At 30.6% G+C, this 24,260-nt stretch overlaps 1 protein-coding gene across 1 annotated transcript in view; it reads right to left on the bottom strand.

Annotated features, from left to right (window-relative positions):
- LOC108907948 (serine-rich adhesin for platelets-like) overlaps positions 1-20,674 on the bottom strand; it is a 49,983-nt gene extending 29,309 nt beyond the window's left edge. The window contains exon 1 of the mRNA XM_018711811.1: positions 20,392-20,674. Within this exon, the coding sequence (XP_018567327.1) occupies positions 20,392-20,400 (9 nt within the window). The 5' untranslated portion in view covers positions 20,401-20,674. The remainder of the gene's footprint in view (positions 1-20,391) is intronic.
- Between the last annotated feature and the right edge of the window lie 3,586 nt (positions 20,675-24,260).

The following is a 24,260-nucleotide window of genomic DNA, read 5'->3' as shown; positions in this document are numbered from 1 at the left end:
AAAGCTTCATTAGTAAGTCTAAAAATGTTATTAAATGTCAAAATTGTATCAAAACTTCTTGTTTGAGGAAAACGCAGTCGCAATAATAAAAATGAAGTCTTCTTTACTGTATAATAATAATAATAAAATATATTGAAAAATAAATTTATTGAAGCATTTTGTTTGGTGTGAGGAAAAGAATGAATACCTACACATTGTGTATTGAAAAATATTACAAATTAGATTCATTTTGACTGATATTTGTAAGATTAGAAAATTATGAACATTTTTTAAATGCATCTGTATCTATGGCAGTTACATTTACTCATAAATATGTGCAAGCGTATCAAAGTGAATGTGAATTCCAAGGTAATAATTTTACGCCTGCGAACACACATCACCAACTAATGATTAAACATTAGATTTATATCACACTTACTTGAAAGTAAAAGTATTAGGTGTTTCATATATTCATATTACCTGAAAATAAAACTATTATTTGAGAATTGTTTCATATTAACTGTTGCTCAAACTATTCATTACTTTCATAAAAGATGATAGTGTTAAGTACTTGAATCATAGTTTACCTAAATCACTTACGAGTATTTTTTTTCATTTAACATTTACCATGTTTATTACAAAAACTTATTATTTTGCTTTTAAGAGTTAGCCTTACCCTACCTGACAAGTAATAACATTTATTTTTTACCGGCACTCCCTGTTTTTTCAGTTTAGCATTTCGTATAACGCAATTTCATGAAAAGTTAAATATGATTAAGGTATTGTATGAGGTATGTCCAGAAAATAACCGAACTTCATTTTTTTAAACTTTGTTATTAATTTTATACGTTATGATCCTTTGAATGAATGTTTCATCGTCATCGGATTGTTCAAGGAGTTGCCGACAAACGTACAGACGATTTTCTTTCTGTTGTTTGGTCATCAAACGAAGGATAAATTTTGCTGCAACTCCATGTTCAATTTTTCAGTCAAAATTTCATGGCAAGACCCAAATTGAGACACTAACCTCTACCGACAGGCAATCTGCGATTTTCACGCACCAGATATTTGACTTTATGAACATGGGAATCATCTGTTAAAGTCGAAGGCCTTGCTGGTCGAGGATCATCTTTAATTGACTTACGACCACCTTTAAATCGTGAAAACTGTTCGTAAATATTTAATATAAAATATGTAGATTTGATTTTCATAAAGACTTATCAAAGAGTTGATTCAAACTTAACAAACAACTTCATAGTACTATTTTTTGTATCTAATATCCACGTTCCAAAAGGTCGTAAAAAATGTGCGATATTTAATTACTTTTCAGTCACGGTTAGGTATTACAAAGTTTTTTTTGGTAGTCCTGGGAAAAACTTAAACAATTACTTTCATTATTGTATCCATAAATATAAACCTGATTCGAAAGTGTTAAGAAAATATGCCAACTGAAAGCTTGAACATTGTGTCCTTATCCGTATACAATATGTATCTTTGCTTTCCCGTTTGTATAAAAATGCGAATTTGAACTAATATACTGTATGTTAAATTACTACATATATTTAAACAGAATGCATTTAATTAGAACACAAGGTATTAGGAAAGTGCTATATTCTAGTCAATATTATAACTCGAATATGTTTGCTTTTGTATTTTTTGAACAGATTTTTAATCACTTCTGCACCTGCTCTCGTTTTGAAAATGTTTAGTTGCAGGCATTTCATTTATTAATTTATTATCAACAGCATATTCTTCTATTTATTTTGAATTTGATGTATTGTCTGTACAATTGTTTCTTTGAGGTTGAAATTAAGTTCTATTAGTATGTCTATAGACATATTTAGAGACAGTTAGTCTATAGCATTGAGCTAGATTTATTTGTATTTTTAACGTTAATTATTGTAAACTGTATTGAACAATTGTTTATTATGCAACTTTAAGAATTTTCACCATTTTGCCAATTATTTTTGGATTTTTTAAATCAAATATCCAATTTAATTCAATACAGAGGAACACTATCAAGAATAATAAATTTTCTATTTATTTGCGTTTAATTTCCATCAAGATCTTAAACAATCACGCATATTCAAGTTTTAAATACATAAACAATTACAGATATAATTTAATTAATCATCATCATCAACTAACGGATTCCTTTAAAACTGCCTTGGCTACTACTTGACGACGACTACAACGTCCATTCATAAAATAAATATTCCCATACCTACAAGAAGGTTGACTCCTGACCTTGAATTAATAGCATCTTAATAGATTATCAGACTGCTCTTATAAATGCTACTAGGATCATTTGAAATGGAGAAAGCTCAAGAAATCAACTACTTTCACTCATATGTATCTACAAATGTCTGAGAACAGCAACTTCTAATATGTAGCTAGAGTTGATTAGTCTTCGATAAACCAGAAAGGAAATTTGTGGGAAAATACCGCATCGTTATCATCAGATAGAATGAGGCAGTGAAAACTGCCAGGCAACGAATTAGGAATTTAGAAAATGTAATACATGCAAATTGTTCGCATTGCTAACAAAAACAGGATGCTTCCAGTTCAGAAAAGTTCACTCTCGTTTTACTTGATTTGCATTTAATTAGAAGTTAAATTTAGTTTATTCAGAGTAATTGTTTGCTTGACTTATACATCGCCACAGTGTTGAAATAGAAAATAAAATGGTATAATATAAAGTTTTGGTGAAAATTAAGTTAATCTGACATCTTCATTAAAGGCATAAATCATGATTTGATCTTTTTTCAAGTTTAAATAGTATTTGTTATATGAATTGTTCTCGCTTGTTCACATGAAACTTTTCATTTATCTTTTAGTGGCCTTTAATTGAGACTAAATTAATCAAAGCGATAGTCTTCACAGTTGATTTGGACATATATGAAACATCGATGGATTTTTTTCTGTGTTTGTTAATTCTTCAATTTATTACAAACTCTCAGAAAAGTAATAAATTACATAACTATTTTATTTTCTAATTAATCTTCCACATGAATAGATAGACGCCAACATCTCAGTAGCTTTTATACTGTCCGAGAAATGATTATAGTTGCAGATTTTCGAACAGGTTTCATGACATCTTCATTGAAATGAAAATGTTGCCAACTTAGTACCCAATCCATCATATAAAAATCTAAAAAGGAGATTGGGGAGAATTATATCCTCCGTATAAGGGGCGACATGCATTAACTTAGAAGAAAAAGACAGGCCGTTGTGTCTTTCTTGTCTGGTTACGGTTTGATGGTCTTCTGGGCCAATGGGTCAATTAGAATAATGTTTGTCATCCATTTTTCAAACAATGCAAAAAATTAAGCAATGACTTCTGTCCGGGTTTTTGATGTCGAAAATGTAGTTCTTTCTAGACGAATTGTCAGGCAAATTCAATAATTTCACTCCATTTATAGATGCTTGTTTATTTACCAAACAGTCATTTCAGACTCAAAAATGCACAAAGTTTATGACAATTTTCTTGAAACATGCAATGATAGCGCTTGAAAAAAATAGAATAAGTATTTTAGATTACCTGAAAGTAGGACGATTAAAATATAACCGAGGGATTGGTTAAAATTCTTGCGAACGCTCCCTGTACATTAATGATGATATTGTAGAAAATGAAAGTCGTTTCAGTTGACAAGTTCACCTTCGTTTTCAATGTGTTCTGCTTATTACTTATCGCTTAACAGTGCTATTTTCTGAATTGCATGCCTCTACACAGCGTTGTCTTTCACAAAGCCGGCTAAAAGATTTGGGTTAATAGATGGTTATAATTGCCATAATTGTTTGAGCTGTGTAAATACTTTTCGCAAACGGTAGTTAAGAATGATTTTCGACTAAATATGGGAACGGTAAATAAAAATTGTTTCGCCATAGGAAGTGTCTCGTTTACATAGCAATATATTCCCCTTTGGAATTCTTTTTTGCAGCTTCAATGTTAAACTGATATTTTCAATTAGTTTAATTTGCACTGAATATACTTACTGAGTATTACAGCGGATTGTTATGAAGATAAACGCTGCTAAGGGATCTGGCACATTATTTTACAATGAAAAAAGATGCAGGGATAAAAATAGATATCCATATATTTTCATTTCCTAAACTAAAAATACAAATAATTCAAAATATTTCGAATTTTCACTACCAAGAACGGCGGTGACAACATTTTTAACATTAAAGCGATGCTTCGTATTGTATTAGCTATGTTTTACCCAAATTTGGTTAGTGCAACTCTCTTGGTTTCGAAAATACAATACCTATGTATGTTTTCAGCCACGAAAATTGAATAATTCCTAATATTTCGAATTTTCCCCACCAAGAACGGCGGTGACAACATTTTTAACATTAAGGCGATGTTTCGTTTTGTATTAGCTATGTTTTTTCTAAATTTGGTTAGTGCAATTCTCTTGGTTTTGAAAATACAATACCTATGTATGTTTTCAGCCACGAAAATTGAATAATTCCAAATAATATATCGAATTTTCACCATCAAAAACGGCGGTGACAACATTTTTAACATTAAGACGATGTTTCGCATTGTATTAGCTAAGCCTTGTCCAGAATTGGTTAGTACATCTTGCTCGGTTGCGAAAATTCAATATGTGTGTTTGTTTTCAGCACGAAAATTGAATAATTCCAAATACTTCGTTTCCCATAAATACCTTTTATATTTAAATTGGCCCAAATGAATAAAACATTGAACATTACCGTTTGTATCTATATTTAGATTATTAATGACATGGATAATACGAAGTCAGTTCTAATTACTGAAAATAAGTGGTAACATGAAATATACGAAATTTAAATTACAGTTTCGAAATGGAATATTTTGAAGCAAAAGACTGGTCAAGCGAAAAGCAACATAAATATTTATTTTCTGCGTTAGTTGCATGTCTGGTCTGCAAAACAACTGGGCCTGTCATGGGCGTAGTTACAATTTTTGCAAGGGGTGGTTCAAGGGCTGCAAGCTCTATGGAGACCTCTAAAAAAAGCTCTCGCAATCAGTGACTTTCCGGTACCTATTTGAACACGTTTTGATTTGTTTGTAAAAAAAGGTCAGGCAGACGGATATGACAAAAATGATAATATTAGACCTTTTTTCTGAAGTGGGCACCGGGCTTTCTGGGGTGGGCCTGCACACCCCTGCTCCCCCTAGGGGAGCCCATGGGGACTGTTGACGTAAGCATTGTTAACACGGCAATTTGCCAGACGATATTTTAACGGTTTGGTATAATTCATCGCTTTCCTAACTAAAGCGTAAATAAAAAGTCGTTGTCTTCCATTTTTTATACAAATACCACTGAAAGCAGGGGTTAAAAGAAGGGCTGATCAAAATTTATGAATTTTCCATTTTTTCTGCTGTAGTATAAAGTTTAATCCAGATACTTAATTTTACCCACCACTTCATGGTAAATTGACCATTCTGGGCCCATGAAAATTAAGTACTCTAACTATATTTTAATCAAAAACATTAATTTGAAATCAGCAGCTATTCTAACTAAACGTTCGGTGATCTGGTAGTAATTTTTAAAAGAAAATCGTGGGATTTTCTTAATAATATAGCTGTATAGCCTTATCTTCTATCATCATTAAAAACCTTAAAGTCTCAGAATCCATGCCTAAAGATAAAAAAACTTTCTAGGAAGATTGCATATTTTAGTAAAAAAATAACTTCTTCTTAACAGCACCCGTATTAAACTTTACTTATACTTTTCATTGATTTTTATTAGTCTACAAATGTTCCTAATATAAATTATATTGTCGTAACTTGTTGTTTTACGAGTACAAAAGTAATTAAAACGACACTTCCATATAAATCTTTAACTAACGACATATTTCTTAATGTTATTATTAGACGACTAGCATCACACAATAATTAATTGTGTTAGTCGGGTATACTTAGAACTCGATTTGGATTTATATCTGTGGTTTCGATGTGAAAATCAGGCCTGGTTGACAAATGTAAACGAAATAGGTAAATTCAGTAAACCGCTGTGGAATTTAAAAGTACTTATTTACTCTAGATATTCAATACTTCTCAATTCCAATCTCTTTCCAGAGAATGTGACGAAATTGAATCACTTAGACATAGTCGCCTTACAAAACTGTGTTATGGCTTACGGCGTTTTGATGATGCTGATGATGCTAATGTGACGAAATTGAATCACTTAGACATAGTCGCCTTACAAAACTGTGTTATGGCTTACGGCGTTTCCTTTCTAAACGACTAAAGTGGGATAAAATTCATTTATTCACCTTTTATCTCGCATAGATACAAATGTTTATTGTAGAAAATGTCAATGACATTTTTTTTATTTCCGAAAGACAATAATAATCGGGAAAATGTTTGTTCTTGAACATGTGTTAGGAGGCAATAAAAAATCACTTTCTCCTAAAAAAAATAATTTGTACTTTATAAGAAGTTTCTGATGATTCAGAGTTCATTAATCCAGCCAAATTTTTTATTGATCAATGTTCATGATTCACTTTTTATTCGTCACTTCTCTTGTGAAGGTATGAGAATCTTTCATATCCTATTCGTTCATATATTTGTGATTTTATCACGCAAAAGAAATTTTTCCGGGATCTCGTACATTAGCAAACAGGCAACTATGACCTCATAAATTTTTGAGTAGTACAAAACTATTAATTTCATTGTTTTCAATGAGTTCTTAAATATTATTCTATTTATGTGTGTTATAAAAATTATTAAGTGAATAAGATGTAATTTGTTTTTTAAATTGACCAGATTAAAAAACATATTTTTTGAAGGTCTTTTGCTGTCAGTATTTCTAAACTTTTAAAAGGAGTCGTTGTCCTAAATAAATAAACCAGTTTGCACCTGATTCATTTCATTCAACGTGAGGACCTAAAAGAAACATATTAATGTCTCTCTTGTTCATTCAAGATAATATCGTTATCTCTTACGACGTACGGAACCACTTACCAATTTGAACTTGGCCTAAATTGTCAAATCAGAGCAGTAGGTACCATAAGGCATCGCGTAACACTGTGCAGAAATGTCATAATAAATATTAATCGATAAACATTTTTCAGATTAACCTATCAGCGATATTTTTCATACATTTCGAGGAACTTATTTAATTATCTGGATACACCTTTCTTTCTAAAACTTAAAATCTTATACAATTTCTATATTAGTGGAAATGTGTTCGTCTGTATCGTTTTAAGCCAGTAGTCAGAGCAGAAATAACGAATATTTATTATAATGCTTGTAAAAATCTGTTTTGCTTATACGGTTACTGGATATATATAGGATAAATGTTTCCTCCACATTCCTTAGCCAGAAACTGTTGGAGGAGTGGTCTATTTAATTGTGGGGGAGTGGCACAATACTCTACCTACACTGTGGGCGATATGCCTACTAGAAACAAAGATTTATTTTTAAGTCTTCTTTTTCTATTTCTCTGAAAGTCTTTATAATGCGGGATGGTTTCTGACTATCTTGATTTATTCTCAAGCAACAAATGAAAAGAAACAGTGTAAGTTATTATATAAAAGAGTTTTATAACTTATTGATATAAAAAATTATACTTATCATTGGAATACACTTCTAAGAAAAGAAACAGGAAGGGAGACACAAACTGATATAGAAACATTTTTCAACAATCAATTTAGGGGGAGGTTGGATAAGGAAGATAACAGTATTTAAATGCAATGTACCCATTATTATTTGAATTATTAAACATTCATAGTTTCGCCCTTTGTCGTTTTTAGCTCACAGATCAACAAGGCCATCATGCAAATTATTCCTAAAATTAGTGAACATGATTTATATTTATATCTACTTGTGTACCTAACTCTAACCTTTAATTTATATCTTAACATTATTGAAATAGTTCTAATTATACGCCCCATTTTAAATTAATTTATTTCATATACACCCTGTACTTTCATGGCCACTTCCTAGCATTTATAAATCATGCATTCTGATCTTGCTGCACCTAAAGGTTGTCGTTTTATTAAAGCACAAAAGGAGCCGTTTCATTTATTGTATATTGCTGCAGTTGCACCGAGAATAACTGATGACTTATGCAGGCAAATATGCAAAAATTGAAAGCATGTATGCCTAAAAATACAATAATAAACCAATTATTTTCCTTATTGTCTATATTGTTTTTTTATTGGCCTTTAAAGAGAAATATAGATATTGAAATGGATCAAGAAGATTTAGAACATGAAGCAAAACTCGCGCAATTGAGTATAAGAATAAGATAATGATTAAACATATTCCAACAAGATTTTGCACAGATGATAATAATTGATAATGGAAGTCTCTCACAACAAATATTTTTATTTCTTAAAATTGACTAACAAAACATTAATAGATATATACGCTGAACACTGATGTAATGGATCAGCATCATTAAAAACTATGTGAAATTGTAGTTAGGAAACGTTAAAGACAATCTGTTAAATTCTTAAGAATTGATATTTAGGTGCAGTAGGATCGTGGACTTAGCATGTATTTATTGAAATTAATGAAAAAACCTCATGAGTATAACACATTTTGCCATTTTGGCACCAAATATAGCATCTAGGTGAGAGCATGAGATTGCAATAATTTGTGACAATTTGTATTGAATTATATAATATTTATTCGTAGCTATTCATGTATAATATTGGTTTGGTTACATACAATACTGGCTAACGACGTGTGGGTTATGATGATGGTGACAAGGGTCGACGTTTAATCACGCCTCTTGATAACTCCGTCAAATTCCCATTATAGATTTTCGACTGTTCTCTAATTGTTTTTCAAATTTTTTCGAACCGTATATTATTGGAAACACGAGTGAATGTTCTTTCGGGGCTACTCACACGACAATCCAACCTAACCTATCCATGGATCGAACATGTTTGGTTTATTTAAGTGCGCAGGTACTTAGATATCGACTTTTAAGGCCTTATAAAGAGGCTTATAAAGATAATGCGATGTTTTTAGTACAAACGGTTCAAATTTAACGGTAATGATTGTTTTCGCTATTCGCTAATAGTTTCATTCCGTCAGACTTACATGTCAATGTAATATACAATATAATAATATTCGCATGTAATACTTAATTGAAAGTAAGATTTTAAAGTTATTAGTCACAGTTACAGTAACCGCAATATTATCATCCTCGTAAATACGTGCATGGCCTTGGTAGCAGTAAAACTAGTATCGTAAAGTAACGGACGACTTACAATTAAGTTACACAATTAATAAATGTTAACGGTCTGGGGCCCGAATAGTTCTTCCTGCGACACAATTTCGGAAAGTTCATTGTATTTACAATGAATATATCGAGTGAATAAGTTTCAAAAAATTGTTGACTTTACTTTTGAGGTTAAACAATGTGATATATCAATATGTACTTAAAGTGAAACTGTTTTGACGTCAGCTATGAAGTACGTGGAAACTTTTTTAGTAATATGTTTCTATCAAAACACCGAAGGAAACAGTTACGTGGGAATATAAATATAAGTACCAATAAAAAAAATCGAGAAAACTCATTGTTTATATGAATGCAAGGCTGTGAGAAATAGTGTGAATTTAATTATAATTATTACAGTTTGACTCCCAAGTTTAACATATGCAAATTTATTTTTTTTTAAATAAATATATAACCTAACTGTTAAATGACAAAATATATTTGGTATTGAAGTGAAAGACATGAAATTTCAGTACTAAAATGTCAAAATACGTTTCACTTGGATTAAATCGATTAAAAATTCGGTAAGGTTGATTCTTTTTATAAATCTTACAATCTGTAGTCACCGAACGTAAATGGACCAACACGTCATCCAAAGTACAACAGCACAGGTTTTGCAACAAAAACTTTAGGTATATTTATTGACAGAAGCTGAAACTTCCAGAAATCCTAAAGAATTCGTGATTTTATTGGTGACTTTATTGAAGCGTAAAATTTAACATGAACAACTAGATTTAGTTAAAAATTATGGGTCTCGTATCAAATAGAAATAATTGTCTTAATATTTTCTTTTTGAAGGAAACAAAAAAAAAAGGAAAATACTTGAAACATGTAATGTATTATGGTAAAATGAACTTTGACTTTGTTTTTAATTCATTCATGGATTGGATATCGGATCTAGTAGTCAAATGCAATGCATGAGTCTCAAAAAAATTACTTCGAAAAATTATGCGATGCCTGGAATATGTACTTTACCTGAAATTATTCCGATGATCAACAAATCACTAAGTAGGCGCTTCCACGTTAAACAAATTCTTAACAGTCGTTGTGAAATTAGGTAGGAAAGGCATCATCCTAAAAATATTTCAGACAAAGAGGTGTTTTAATTGCAGGGATAGCTGAATAGAAAGTCATTTTAACGATGGTTACGCAACACCTCTTAATTTCATTGAATTAATTGGAACCCGCTGAAACTGGTAGGTGAAAAACTTTAGCGGTTTATTCTATTCTTCCAGTAAATCACGAAGTTATGATTCTCTAAAAAGTAAAAGTAATTGCTGAATCAAGGACACCAGTTCCGAGAATATTCTTCTTATAGTGTCTTACATTTTTTTAAACAGTGAGGAAAAGAGAGGAAAACGATAATTGTACAATTGTAATACCGTTGCAAGAGATATATCTATTGTTGACTTCACAAACTATTGTAAGAAGACTGTTTAAAATAAATATGTACTGTATTTAGCCTATTTTGCTGCCACTCCTTGTAGGAAGTTTATTAGTAGGCAATTAATTATTTCCTTTAATCCTTAACAAAATAAAATTATTATATAAATATCACTCTATGTAAGAATTGTCTCGATATCCCCGTTAGATTTATATAACCTTGACTATAATATTTGAGTAAGGTCTTTGAATTATTACTACATATTTATATGAGAAATATCATAAAGGTGATGCTTATCTTCTAAACACGCACTAAAAATGTATGTATACTTCAGTAAATGAATTGTTAAACTCGAAATGTTTTTAAATACCTTTGAGATAATTTAAGAATAGGATTTCTTTAAGCTAGTACAGCTTTATGTAAATACATCTGTGAATTTTGAGTAATAATAGAGACTGCAAAGTACCCTATTTGTTACATATTGCGACTTAAGCTGAAATTACCTAATTAATGGCAAAAGGAATAAATCTTCATTAATGACCTTGCCTTATTTGGCTAGTCAAAATGTGTCATAGCTATAAGCTACATTTTTAAAGAACGTAATAGTAAATCAGTCTGTCGGAATTAATTTCTAAATTCTTATGTGGTAACAATTCAAATTTAAAGGTCAAGGATTTAACCTTCCCCAAAACTTCTTTAGACTCTCTTTTATAAGATGATTTAAATACAATATCTATATCCTTGTTACAGTTGTTTATATTGTCTTGCGCCCCTTGTTATTTTTTCAAACAGTGACAAAGTGTCACCTCTATTTGTCTATTTTCTTTTAAATGATTATTTTTGTTTATTATTATTTATTTTATTTATTTATTTTTTCATATCATTTACAGGTGTAAGGAAAATAATATTTTTTCTGACCACATTTAAGAAAAAAAAATTGATTATACATATTACACGGTCTGTCTAGTAGAATTTTTCTTATTTTAAACCAATCAAAAAAGCAATCCATGATACTTGAACTGCATTGAATGTCGAATAGAAATTCTTTCTTGTGTTTTTTTAAAGTCCTCTTGTTCCCTATAGCTGAGTTGGAAGAGAATTTCTCTATGAGATTGTTGAAATCTAAAGTAAGAAATTTTTTGCACAAAATCACATTTTCAATTTGACACACTTTTTAGGCATTCAATTTAGACACCTATGCAGGTACCTATTCAAGGAAAGTTATTTAGGATTGTTCTATATTTATTTAATTTAAATTGTAGAAAGAATATAGATCAGATCTGGCAGTTATTCCAATCCATAAAATTAATAAATGAACTATTTTATTCAGCAATGTTACCAAATTTAATTTGGGAGAAAAAAAAAGGTTGAAAGCGATTTTATCAGAATTTTTGTTTGTTACTAATTATTAATTAATCCTTTTGCAGTATCGCGATATTCACGAGACTGGGGTTATTAAAAATGTAATTAATTTGTTTCAATTCGATCCAGTATTAAACATGTTATTATTAAATGTAACTACTTCCTATATATTCGAGAATTATTTGAATTATTGTTGTATTTGCAATATAATAATTAACACCATATTTTGGTTAACCAGATAAATATAAATACAGAAAAATGTTGTATACATAATCCAAGATATTAAATTTAGACGTAACTCATATTAAACAGTACAGGGGAGGACAGTTAACAGTCAAACAAAATATTTGTTCAGAAAGCTGCCAGAAATCAATACTGTGATGAAAATGAAAACTGTTATTTGAACTGCCCATCCCACATTGGCAGATGAATATAACTTTCGATTGAGGAAATACGAAGACAACTTTCTAATTTAATGTTAACATCCTTATTTTCTGAAACATGTCCCCTGTATGTAAAATTACAAGTAATTTAATATTTATTGATAATGGTACCAAGTCACCTCAAGTTATTCAGAGTAATAATTGGGAATGCTTTCGACATATCGGAGATATTTATTTTAGTGACATTTGTTTAAATTTTACTTCCAAATTTTAAACATTATTCTGCTTCACTGTCAATATGTTATTTACCAAAACCAAGTACCTATATTCCGAAGATGGTCAGGCAAACATATCAAGAACAAATAAATCTAGCATTAGCGAAAATAAGTTGTATTATTCATTAGCATATTTCAGAATAGTTGACATAATAACCAACAAATTTATATTCAATACGTTCTATAGCGTATAATGTAATAACGTAGTAAAATAAATCTAAATAATTTGCATAAGGAATGTCATCAGCAAACAGCATCGTAGAATATCGATTATCAAAAATTATATAATACCCTTTGAAATTGATAGAAACCTATTCATTAATACGCCAAAATTTTATTCAGTGTTTGAAGGCGCATATTAAATAAAATCAAAAAGGTCACATATTAAATAATATTAAAAAAATATATATATATGTTAGGCATATATTTTTTTTAATCTTGAATATTACAGTACAGTTAGAAATACAAGCAAGTTAGTCTTTGGTGCATCAAGACCAAACGCAGACAATTGCGATACTCAATTCTAGACACACTAGTAATAGTTGCTTTAAAATACTTGGGGAATCTTACTTATTTTTTATTCATACAAAAAAAATGAAGATTGTTTAGTTCCACGATTGTGTAGGCTGAATATTGCAATTCTATCAAGTAGTGACGAAAAGTTATGCAACATTTAGAAGAGACAGACCGGATGGAAATAAATATATGAAAAAGTAAAATGTTGGTTATAAATAGTCAACAGGAGAACCAGGAGGATGTAAAACAAATAGTAAATAGCTATAAGAATGAATTCATGAAAATATGAATATCTGGAAATATCTTAACACAAGATGGAAAAGTATATTTCTACATAGGTAACAGAATACAGAAGACAAATAATGGGTATTACTATGCTTTCTGTAAAACTATTTGAAACAAGGCAAATTTAAAGGTATATGATGCAACAGTGACAACATATGCAAGCAAGCGAATAATGGATATTGGTATTATAGAAAGAAACCCAAGGCAAACCCAACAGCTGTATAGTAATGAATGAATGAGGAATGTAACAAAAATAACAAAATTGGAAATAAAGCGAATTTAAACAAATCGCAACTCAAAAGGGGGCATACTAATAGCATAGGAAATATCTTATTTAGTTCAGACATATGATCATGATGATCAGTAGTAGCAAAGCAAAGAACATTAGAAGAAAAAATGGTTGGGATAAGAAGGATATACAGCAATTGTGAACTTCGTTTAATCATTTTGTAATTTTATACAATACAGTTTCTAAGAAATAGATCAGAAAAGTTTCGTATCATCAGAATCAAGTAGCTAAGAGACTTCTAAACAGTCTATTATTATCATAAAAAACATCATTAAAAAAGTGTACATAAAGAAAAATTCTAAAATTGCGTGGTTCTTAAGAGACCTGAAACCGCGATTTTCGACGTGGGTATTGTAAAAATAATTATCAGTTATATTAATAATATGGACACATCAACACATTCGAGTTTATATATAAAACCATTTCATGATTCATTTTATCGAATAAAACTTGGTAAAACTCGCTTATATGACATCGACTAAGGATATTAGTTAGCATATAAATTGGAGACTGTGGATCTGTTTCTTTCAAAAGTATGTTTGTTAATATTAATTTACCTCTGTGTATAAGGATAAATCACATTATGCAACATAATTTCGAAAGGTCTTGCTAGCAGCGTACAACTATTGTTAAATATGGAAAATGAATGAGAATGAATGTATTAGGGATAGTTAGGTAACAATTTATGAAAAATTAAAAAAAAAATTCTTATCATATCATATGTAACATTACCAATGTTCTGGTTGTAAAATAAAGACTTGTAATATATACAATTAACTTTAAAATTTAAAATTTAACTTTAAAATTTGAATCTATTTGTATTTTTCTTATAAAATATGACGTACATTGATGGCGTCTGTATGGTTTATGAATATACCTTAACTAATATAACTTAATATAACTTTTGATTTAGTTGTTTCAAAGAGATCTCTTTCAGTAAAAGGTGCAACATTTAAAGATAAATATCTAAAAAGTTTTACTATCACCTTTTAATTATTGTATTCTCTGTCATAATTTCTAATGTATATTTGTCTTAAGGAAGAAATGTATAGGTATATCATAGTTATTTTCGCTATACCATAAATAGGTACACGAAATACACTTAGCAGCCTATTCATTAAACAGAAACCTAATTGTAAGTAGAGCGCATCCTTATGTAACATGTTACTTAAGTCATAGTTCGTTCATAATCAGGAATTTGTATTCAGATATATTCGGCACCGATTTTGTACATTTGAATTTAAGATTTTCTGATATCAAAATACCTGGTCATTCGATTTTTATTTAAATTTTTGAAATCATATTGTGCAGATCAGTAAGCACCGATCTTATAGCCAAAAATAATAATAATTTGATATGTATAAGCAATATTTCCCTTTATTTTAGCGATATCAAGATATCTACTTTGGTTCTACAAATAATGTCATGTTAACAGTTTAACCATCGAGGTCAGTATAGGTAGACCTGTTTTACATAAAGTATTTCAACTCGTTTGACAGCACTGCTTTCATTGCAAATAAGCAAAAGCCAATATACCTATACTTATATATAATTAATTAACAAAAAAGTTCTTCGTGTGGCAATATAATTTCTTTGATAGTTTGTATTATGACACACAGGTAGCTTATATTTTATTTCTAATTAGCTGCATTGTCTGTCAATTTAATTAATTCAAATTAAGGTTTTCTAAATGTTACTGGTTTATTGGTACATCCATTGAGTGTTTAGTTGAAAATACCATTCGTTCGAATGCTATGCAGACATTTTATCACTGTGTTCAATCTAAAGGTGCACAGCACGACTTGTCCTTTCGACTGAAGGCCGTAGATGTTCACTTCTTAAAATGCAATTGTTGCGTGTTGACATTTAGCTAGAAAAGCCTTATTTACGGCTATTAATAATTTTATCTATTTTGTACAAAGGAATAAGTATGTTATTTGGGTAGGTAAAAGGGTGGATGGTATCTTATTCAGGATACATTTCCTGTACTTTATTTTTACTTTCATTTTTTCAAGGCAACTTATTTTGAAGCAAGCAATTTAGAAGACAGTCATATAATTGCATCCTACGACGGAAATATTGATGTTTTTTCGCATTTTTATATTTTGAAATTCAAATAAAGATGGATACGGTATGCTTTACAAAACAGAAAACTACTCTTACTTCATTGACAGGGTATTTGAAGTGCCAGCCAATTATTTAATATTTGTCCAATATTGAGCACTCAAAATTTTACTTGCCGCAGGCTCAGTTTCACTTCCAAAGGAAATATTTGCTTAAATAGCTCACGACTGGAGTACTCTGACGGTTATATCAGAAAAGTAATATTGTGAAACATGTAGATATACCTGATGTGTATACAGAGAGGTGACACTAAAATTAATTTCTTGGAAAATCCTTGAAAATAGGTTCAGCAAATACTTTGCATAAGAACTAGTATTAATTAGGAAATTTAGTGACAATACACAATAAAACCAGTACAAAGTTAAATTTCAATGCCATTTAATAAATAGAAATCGATTTCTTAGTTTGATTTTTTTTCGTAATAACATGGATAGTGGTAGACTGACATTCTTCTTTACTGTTGGTTATAGAAAAATATTATCGGTATTGTTTTTCAGAAAATTAAAATAAATATTATTTTCTTATTATTTCTTATAAATTTAATATTCATCAGAAAGTAAAATAAGAAATTTGAACTTTGTTGTTGTGTTTCACTTTCATTTTCAAGGGTAGCGACACCTGTGAGAGAGTGTACAAACTAATTATATCGAGAGAAATTAGAAATATCTTGTGAATAGGTAGGAAACTTGACAATTCTGGTTTAGATACATACTAAAAATGGAGTCGTGTGTAAAATGTTGTCATTTCACTTGAGGACACAAATTATAGAACTATTAATAAATATTAATCTGAAAATTAAATACAAATGATCCTAGGTGTCCGTTCTAGTGAGTGAAGTAGTTTGGTTATTGTGCCTAACCTAGTTCCGTTGTAAATGGAATATATTGGCAGACTAACAGTATGGTTAAAATTGAGGTACTTTGGCATTTATTTAAATTATTCTTCTGTTCTCATGAGCATTGAAATTTATCTCACTCACTAGCGGGAACCATTGCGAATACATTGATATATAATAATATTCAATTATGTTAGTTTTTTTTATGGTTTGTGTCCTCATCTGAAGCTCTGTTACACGGTAAAAATATACATACTAAATCGCCCCCTTAAGTAGATATGTAAACTTCCACAATATTTATTAAAAAGTTATATGTAATATTTATCGAGAAGTGATATATAGGTATTTATATATCGACATAACGTTAATTTTTTATTAGTCATCATAAAACAAGAAATGTTAACTTCACCACTAAGTTTTGCATTCAAACTCTTAAATATAAACCCCCACGATATTTTAAGATAAGATTATTCTGACCCTATTTTTTATTTTATGCTGAACATAAAACATAAATATAAAGAAAACAAAAGAATAGAAAGGGAATATGATCTATAAAAGTATGAAGAAAAAAAGTATGCAAAAGTATTCTTGGGAAATAAAGATAAATTACAATATATCAAAGTAGTAAATAGCTAAGGTCATCAGTCAGTAAGTGTATGTGATAGGAGACATAGTTTCAATGCCATTCAAAGATATGATATTATGACATATATTTTGCAGGTTATATGTCACTTATACTGAAAACTTTTGTTTTGTTGATTAGTTTGTGTTGCTTGTACCTAATGCCGACGATTTTCCCTAAATTTTAAAATAAATTGCTTCTTCTATTCGCGTTCTTTTATCTCTGAAAATAAATAAAAACATCTAACCGCACTTAGGTAAATAGACTCTGTTCATTTACACACACCTACATTCTAAATTGTTTAAGAGTTCGTGTTGAAAGCATTTCAAAATATTCTTCAAAAAACTTCTTATTTCAGTACTTACATTGCGCGTGAAGCGTTAATAAAATCTTGTTAAGTTTCTTAAAAAAATCACTAAAGTAATTCTGTAAAACAGCAACAGAGATCATTTTGTAAATTGACCAGAACAGGGATTGCGCATTTTTCACTCAGATTTAGTTATCTTTTAGTTCTTTATATTTTTCATTTAAACCAGAAATAAATGCCACAAAATTTTAACCACATATTTAAACATTTTTTGTCTAATAATTTTTTTTCGAAAACATGGTAGTTTGTATGATTGAATGATTTGATGATGATGACGATTTGATGATCTTTTAAGTTCTTACTGGCTTGAATATTAAACACTAGCACTAATTACCTCTTATTTTTTTGGGATAATTTTTGTTTATTATTAACTTAACTAAGCGCTTCGATTTATGCTCCAACAAAATCGAAAAATTAAAAAATATACGATCTTAAAATCCGATAGATTTTCAAAAAAATATTATTAACCAACAGCTGTCGCTTTCAGAATTTTACTACCTATTTCTGATGGAGTATCCCCGTATAACCACCTACATGGGTTATTCTGAAACAGCAATGGAGAGAGAGAGAGACTGACCTCTGAAGAAGACTCAAGAAAAGGTTTACAAACACAACACGAATTGCGTGCAAAATTTATTCATCAGAAATGTTGTTCCAAGCCATTTACAATTTTTTCGTAGGCGTCAAAAACCGTCAGATATTTCTCAATCACAGTTTATGTAGGAAAATGTTATGGAACTTAGACATGTTAAACAAATCTAAGTATAATTTATTTCAGTTTCATTTGTTTTGCGGAGTCAAAAACCAACTAATTGTTATTTAATCCAAGGTAGCGTTAAAGGGAATGTGCTCATACCGGATAGGTAAGGAGCTGTTTGGATGCACTAAGACCGAAAGTTCATGAACATATCACTAAAGAAGTTGACCGCAGACCACCAAACCAAAGTGGGAAACCAATAAGACACGACATTACAGACTCAGGAATCATCTGAGTAACATTGGCGTGAAAGAAAGCAACCTACGTATAGGAAACCACGAGCGGAAAGGCCTTGTAAGGGTTTACTGGTCTACTGTAATTAAGATCATGGAGGTCCACAATAAATATGTGACTCGTCGCATTGGAAAAGGATATGGATCGACTCCCTAGGTCCACAGTCTACAATCTAGTGTTGTTTTGGCTATTTCTGTAGCAAGTTACATGTTAGCAAGCAAAGGGTAAAAAATGTGTCAAATGTTACTACGTCAGGAGAAATAGACGAAATCATACATAGTTTCGTTTGTGCCCCGTTAGACTTCCTTAAATTTGCTTACGATCCAGACGACTTGAGCCAGCAATAAAAAGAAGTGCTGAATTTGGAGCATTTCTATAAGTTATGAATAAAAAAATTGCAATTTCAACAAAATACAATATCTATATTCAAAAGAACGGACGTAATACCTTTTTAGCCAGATGTAAATTTGTTAATAGAAGATAAATCTGATGAATCGGATTTGTAATATTCTACGTCACAATATTTTAAATATTCATAAGAATCTGAATATACATATGTCCCAGAACGAATATCTTCTAAAGGTGTAGAAACAGAAATATATGGACTATCAGAAGAAGCCATGAAATAGTTTAAATAATTTATCTCCATGTTCTGCTAGGGTTCTGAAATTACGTAAAAATAACAAGAAATTTGGAACTATTTTAAGTATTTTATATAATATTACTAATTTGAATAAAACCGCAGATAGCTAAAAAGAAAACAAAAAATATTTAGTTTAACAGAGAAGGTAACAAAAAAGATGGATCGTGAAACGTCAAATGAAAATAATTGTAATATTGTCTGCACAAGGGGATTGTATTGGTATGACGGGAATGGTAAAACGGCGAATCTTAGGGAAAACATTCAAGTGACCTTTTCCGTATTTTGTGCATTATAGAATATACATCCGTTACAATAATTTGTAAAAAATGCAGTGGCGTAGGTTTTTTTATAAAAAAGAAGATGACCCCTGCCCAATTGTACACCACTGGTTGTACCTTTAGAGCTCATATTTCAAGGAATGTAAGGCCTACTCTCATAGATTATCTGTACCAGATTTTATAGAGATCGGGCAATAGATTCCGGAGATATAAACAAAAAATCAATTTTTTTAACAACTTCAACACCCTGTATCTCTAGAATGGGACTGTTTCAGACCAATGTTTGTAAGGCAAACACATATTATTATAAAGAGGTCTACCTGCCCTCGAACTTTCCTGCATAAAATTCGGACCACCCTGTATAAGGATAAACCTACGCAACTGATATACGAGGTGAGCCAATAGTAACTTCTTAAAGTTGAGGAAATTAAATCAGAAGTGGAATTATCTACTTAAATGTGATTATATATTAAAGAAAATATGTTTTAATGTTATAGAAATTAAACATTTAGCTTTTAATTTAGTAAAATTGGAACTAATTATTTTATTTAAGATCGTTAAATGGTGAAGTCTCACTATTATTTTAACACAGTCAACTAGTTTTCTTTGTGATTATTAAATCTAACATATAATAGGTAAAATGTTTAATCGAAAGGATAACTAAGTGTAGTAGGTAATATTTAAATAGTAGGTAGACACATAAATAACTTTTTACTAGGTTAAATATTATAATGAAATATAAAAAAATCTTCGGAGTTCTCAGAAATTGTCAAAGGCGACTAGAAAAAAATACCCGTTACATAAACCGTAATCATTACGATGTGTACTTACCGACATCATTTTGCTAGTCTATCCTATCATTAAAGTCACCAGTAATCAATAACAAAATCCACACATATCACGGTAAAATGCAACTGTTTCGACTTTCTTCCTACGGACACCGTATTGAGGAACACTTAGAAACCCCACCTACTTAAGAACCATTGAAATGCACCGCACAGGATGCCCGAGGATTGCACTGAATGTCAATTAATGTTGGACAGAGGCGAATAAAAAAAAACCTCCGATGTAGGTGTCCACCGACAGGCTGTATGGTCGACAGAACGTAGTTCTTCGGCAACTAAGACACTTGTCAGAGTCTCTAGATGGGCTTGGTAAGAAGGTGAAAGGCATGAGATTAAGCGGGGGAAGTTATGTATTCCTTGCATTTATCCGGTTCTTGGCTGCAAAAATTGTTAAAAAGTGGCATATCACGCCTTCCTTGGTCCATTGTTTAATGTAAAATATGGAATATTAAGGCCGGAGTTAAAGACACAGAAAAATATACCTGCTCGTTAAATTGTGTTGGTTTACAGGTTGCATTAGCAGTATAGCGTCTGGTTAATGAATGATCTAGTTCCAATCTCAGTTATGCGATAGGTGCGATAGAGATAATCTAATTTTAAGTAAAACTATCTGATCGGCAATAGGTAAATGGATATACAGAGTGTAATCAAAATGCTTCGCCAAACTTTACGGACAAATGCTACAAAAAAAATATGATCCAAAACGTTCCATTATACCTATAATGCAAATGTAGGTAGAAAAAAATTTAAAAAAGAGTGAAATTCTCTCAATATTGCATATTTTGATCATTTTTACTCATTCGTGATTATATTTAAACTGGAACTGAGTACCTTTACTCAAATATTAAATAAAATCTTCACGTCAACTTGTATTTGCTGCACTTGTACCTAAATCAGAGTAAATACCTTTATTACTGAGTGATCCCACCCTTTTTCATATCCAGATGCATTGTCTGTTCCCATCGTCCCATTAGGTTATCGCGTGACTGTGGCGTGGTGGATTTCCGTATGGCGTATGGTGTGCTTTGGAGTTGGACAAGTAACGGTTTATCTGGTTATTCTAGTGAAAATAGTATTTAAATGCAGTGATTTAAATACAATAATGAATTAAAGACAATAGGTATATTATTAAGTCTCGATTAATATTTGGTTAAATAAACGGATGCTTAAATTGTTATCTATTAATTACGTATTTCTGACGTACAATATTGGTTATGGCAATTTATTTGATCAGTGAACCAATCGAGATCTAAATGATCGTTTCTAAAACAAATCTGTGTGTAAACTACCATGACTGTTTAGTAGTTTATGACAATGATATATAAATTAAAATTACAAAAAAATATGAAGTGGTGCAAAACCAGTCCAAACGTTAATAATATGGAAGCATTTATTAAGTAAATTGTACACATTAGTAGACTTTATAACTTCAAATAACGGCTTTTTCCCAAAAATTATACAAATTTAATAAACTACAAAAAAGTTATTACAAAATGCCGATTTTCATCTCTTAACTTTAATGGTTAATATATACTATCAAAAAATGTAGATTTGAGACATTATTTTTACAATATCTCTCCTAATTTGTAATTGATGCATTATTGAGTAAAACTGAGTGAAATTTGAGTGAACTTTTTTTACAGTGTATGGAATAAAATTATTTTTGAAAAAATCATCGAACACGTAATCGACGATTTTTTTAAAAAATAAACAGGGATCACAAGACCCCTCATTTGAAATATCTCCTAATCGTCTATCCATCGGTATAATTATTTGAATATTTATTTCTACAGGTTCGACCAAAATTATGTATTTACTTAAGAAGAATGAAATTACAATAAATATTCATTCATTGAACTAACGCTAAGGACCGCTACTGGAAATAAAAAATACATTGACCGATAAAAGTACTACATTCTAAATCACTCTCGTGTCACATTTACAATTAGATATTTGTTTGGTTTAATTTGACAGGAGTTAAATAGTCATAAAATATTTAAATTAGTATAATTTAGTAATGAAGCTTACAGGAACCGAACGAATAGAAATTTTAAACATGATTAGCCGTCGAGATAAAGTAACGACTCGGACAGAATTTTGTAATTTATTTGATGCTAAATACCCCAATCGAGCACCCGTTTCTCAATCAGTAATAAGTAAAACTGAGAAATAGTTTCGAGGAACGGGCCATGTTAGAGATCGCTCCAAAAGTGGAAGAAAATCAATTCCTGAGGCCAAAAGACGTAGTACTTGCGTTTCGAGAAAATCCTAATAGTAGTTCGAGACAAGTCGCAGTGGATAATAATAATAATTTACACCAATCAATTGCTGTTAGAGTACTAAAAAAGGAAAAGTAGCATCCGTACAAAGTACATCTGGTCCAAGAGCTGTTAGATGACTTTGATAGAAGAATCGAATTCTGCGAAATCATTATGGAACGATCTGACAGAGATCACAGTTTCACAACAAGGTACTTTTTTCGTATGAAGCTGGGTCATACTTTTTTTGAAGAGAACTTAACAGGTCCTCGATATCTAGAATTTCTGTAGGATTATCTGTCGCCACAACTGAATCAGCTATTTCTAAATAGAAATGATTTTATGGTTCCAGCAAGATGGGGCGCCCCCACATTACACCGTTGATGTAAGAACTTACTTAAATATCGTTTTCCATGATAGGTGGATAGGGAGGAGAGGATCGGTCGAATGGCCACCAAAGTCTCCAGATCTGACTCCACTGGACTTCTTTGTATGAGGATATTTCAAGACCAAAGTTTATCGAAGTCGACCAAATATTTGGCACAAATAACCCCTGAAGTTCTAAAAAACGTTAGAGAAGAATTTACTGCCCGAAAATCGAGAGAATTTTTTAACTGTCCATGTAATTCAGCCCTAAAACCACTACCAACACTAACCTCTTATTCTATTTAGGTTGTAATAAATAATCATTGTTTTTTTTCAAATTAAGTTATGTACGTAGTAGTAGATATGAATAATATTTCAATTTCTTTGCCAATCAATTTTTTTCTAAATTAATGCTTTGAATAGTTTTTTAATATCCTGAAATGCAAATTTAAGCTGTTTTTTAACTAATTTCGACCAGAGGACCTTGTGAAGGAAGACGAATCAAATTATCTCGTGTACGTACACAGTTAAATGCGAAAAGTCAAGGATTACTGTTTCATATTACATTCCAACTGCAGAAAGTGGTATTACCAGGTTTAATCTCGCCGATATTGCTGCCATTAAAATAAATTCCTTCGCATGGGTATATAAATCAGAAAAAAAATAAATATGTACAAGTTTTTTTACTCCCAATGTCCTTGTAAGGAACTTTTAACAATTTAAATGATTTTTATTAAAGATTTATCTAACGAAATTGGACCTGCTGATTATTATATGATAATCAAAATTTGAGATTAAGTCAATACTCACTTCAATTAGTCCCACTTATTCGATTATATGACCTTTCTTTAAAACATTTTTAAATTTCTAATTTCTATTACATGTTAATCTGTAGTTTCAAACTCCATTATGGCTTATTAACAAACGTAATCATACCTTTGCAATTTGTTTTTATCATTCATTCGATTTGACTAATTCAGTGCAGGGGAGGTACGATATGAGATAATAAAATGAGTTGCATTTTACCCCATTTTTTTAACACGAAGTCTCACTCCTTGTCTACACTCCATAGCTCTAAGCCTGGAACCACATTTATAACCACGTGATCATCAACATCCAATTGTGTACCACCAGAGCAACTTGACACTTCGTCAAGGTCAAAACGGATTGAAGTTGGTTAATTTCAACTTTGTACGTATCACGTATCCATTAGAGCGAGATCGTTGTAGCA

The sequence above is a fragment of the Anoplophora glabripennis genome, unplaced genomic scaffold (genome assembly GCF_000390285.2).
Source record: "Anoplophora glabripennis isolate ALB-LARVAE unplaced genomic scaffold, Agla_2.0 scaffold78, whole genome shotgun sequence".
In the NCBI taxonomy this organism is placed as follows: Eukaryota; Metazoa; Arthropoda; class Insecta; order Coleoptera; family Cerambycidae; genus Anoplophora; species Anoplophora glabripennis.
The sequence above is the reverse complement of the archived record's forward strand: the minus strand, read 5'-3'. Positions and strand labels throughout refer to the sequence as shown.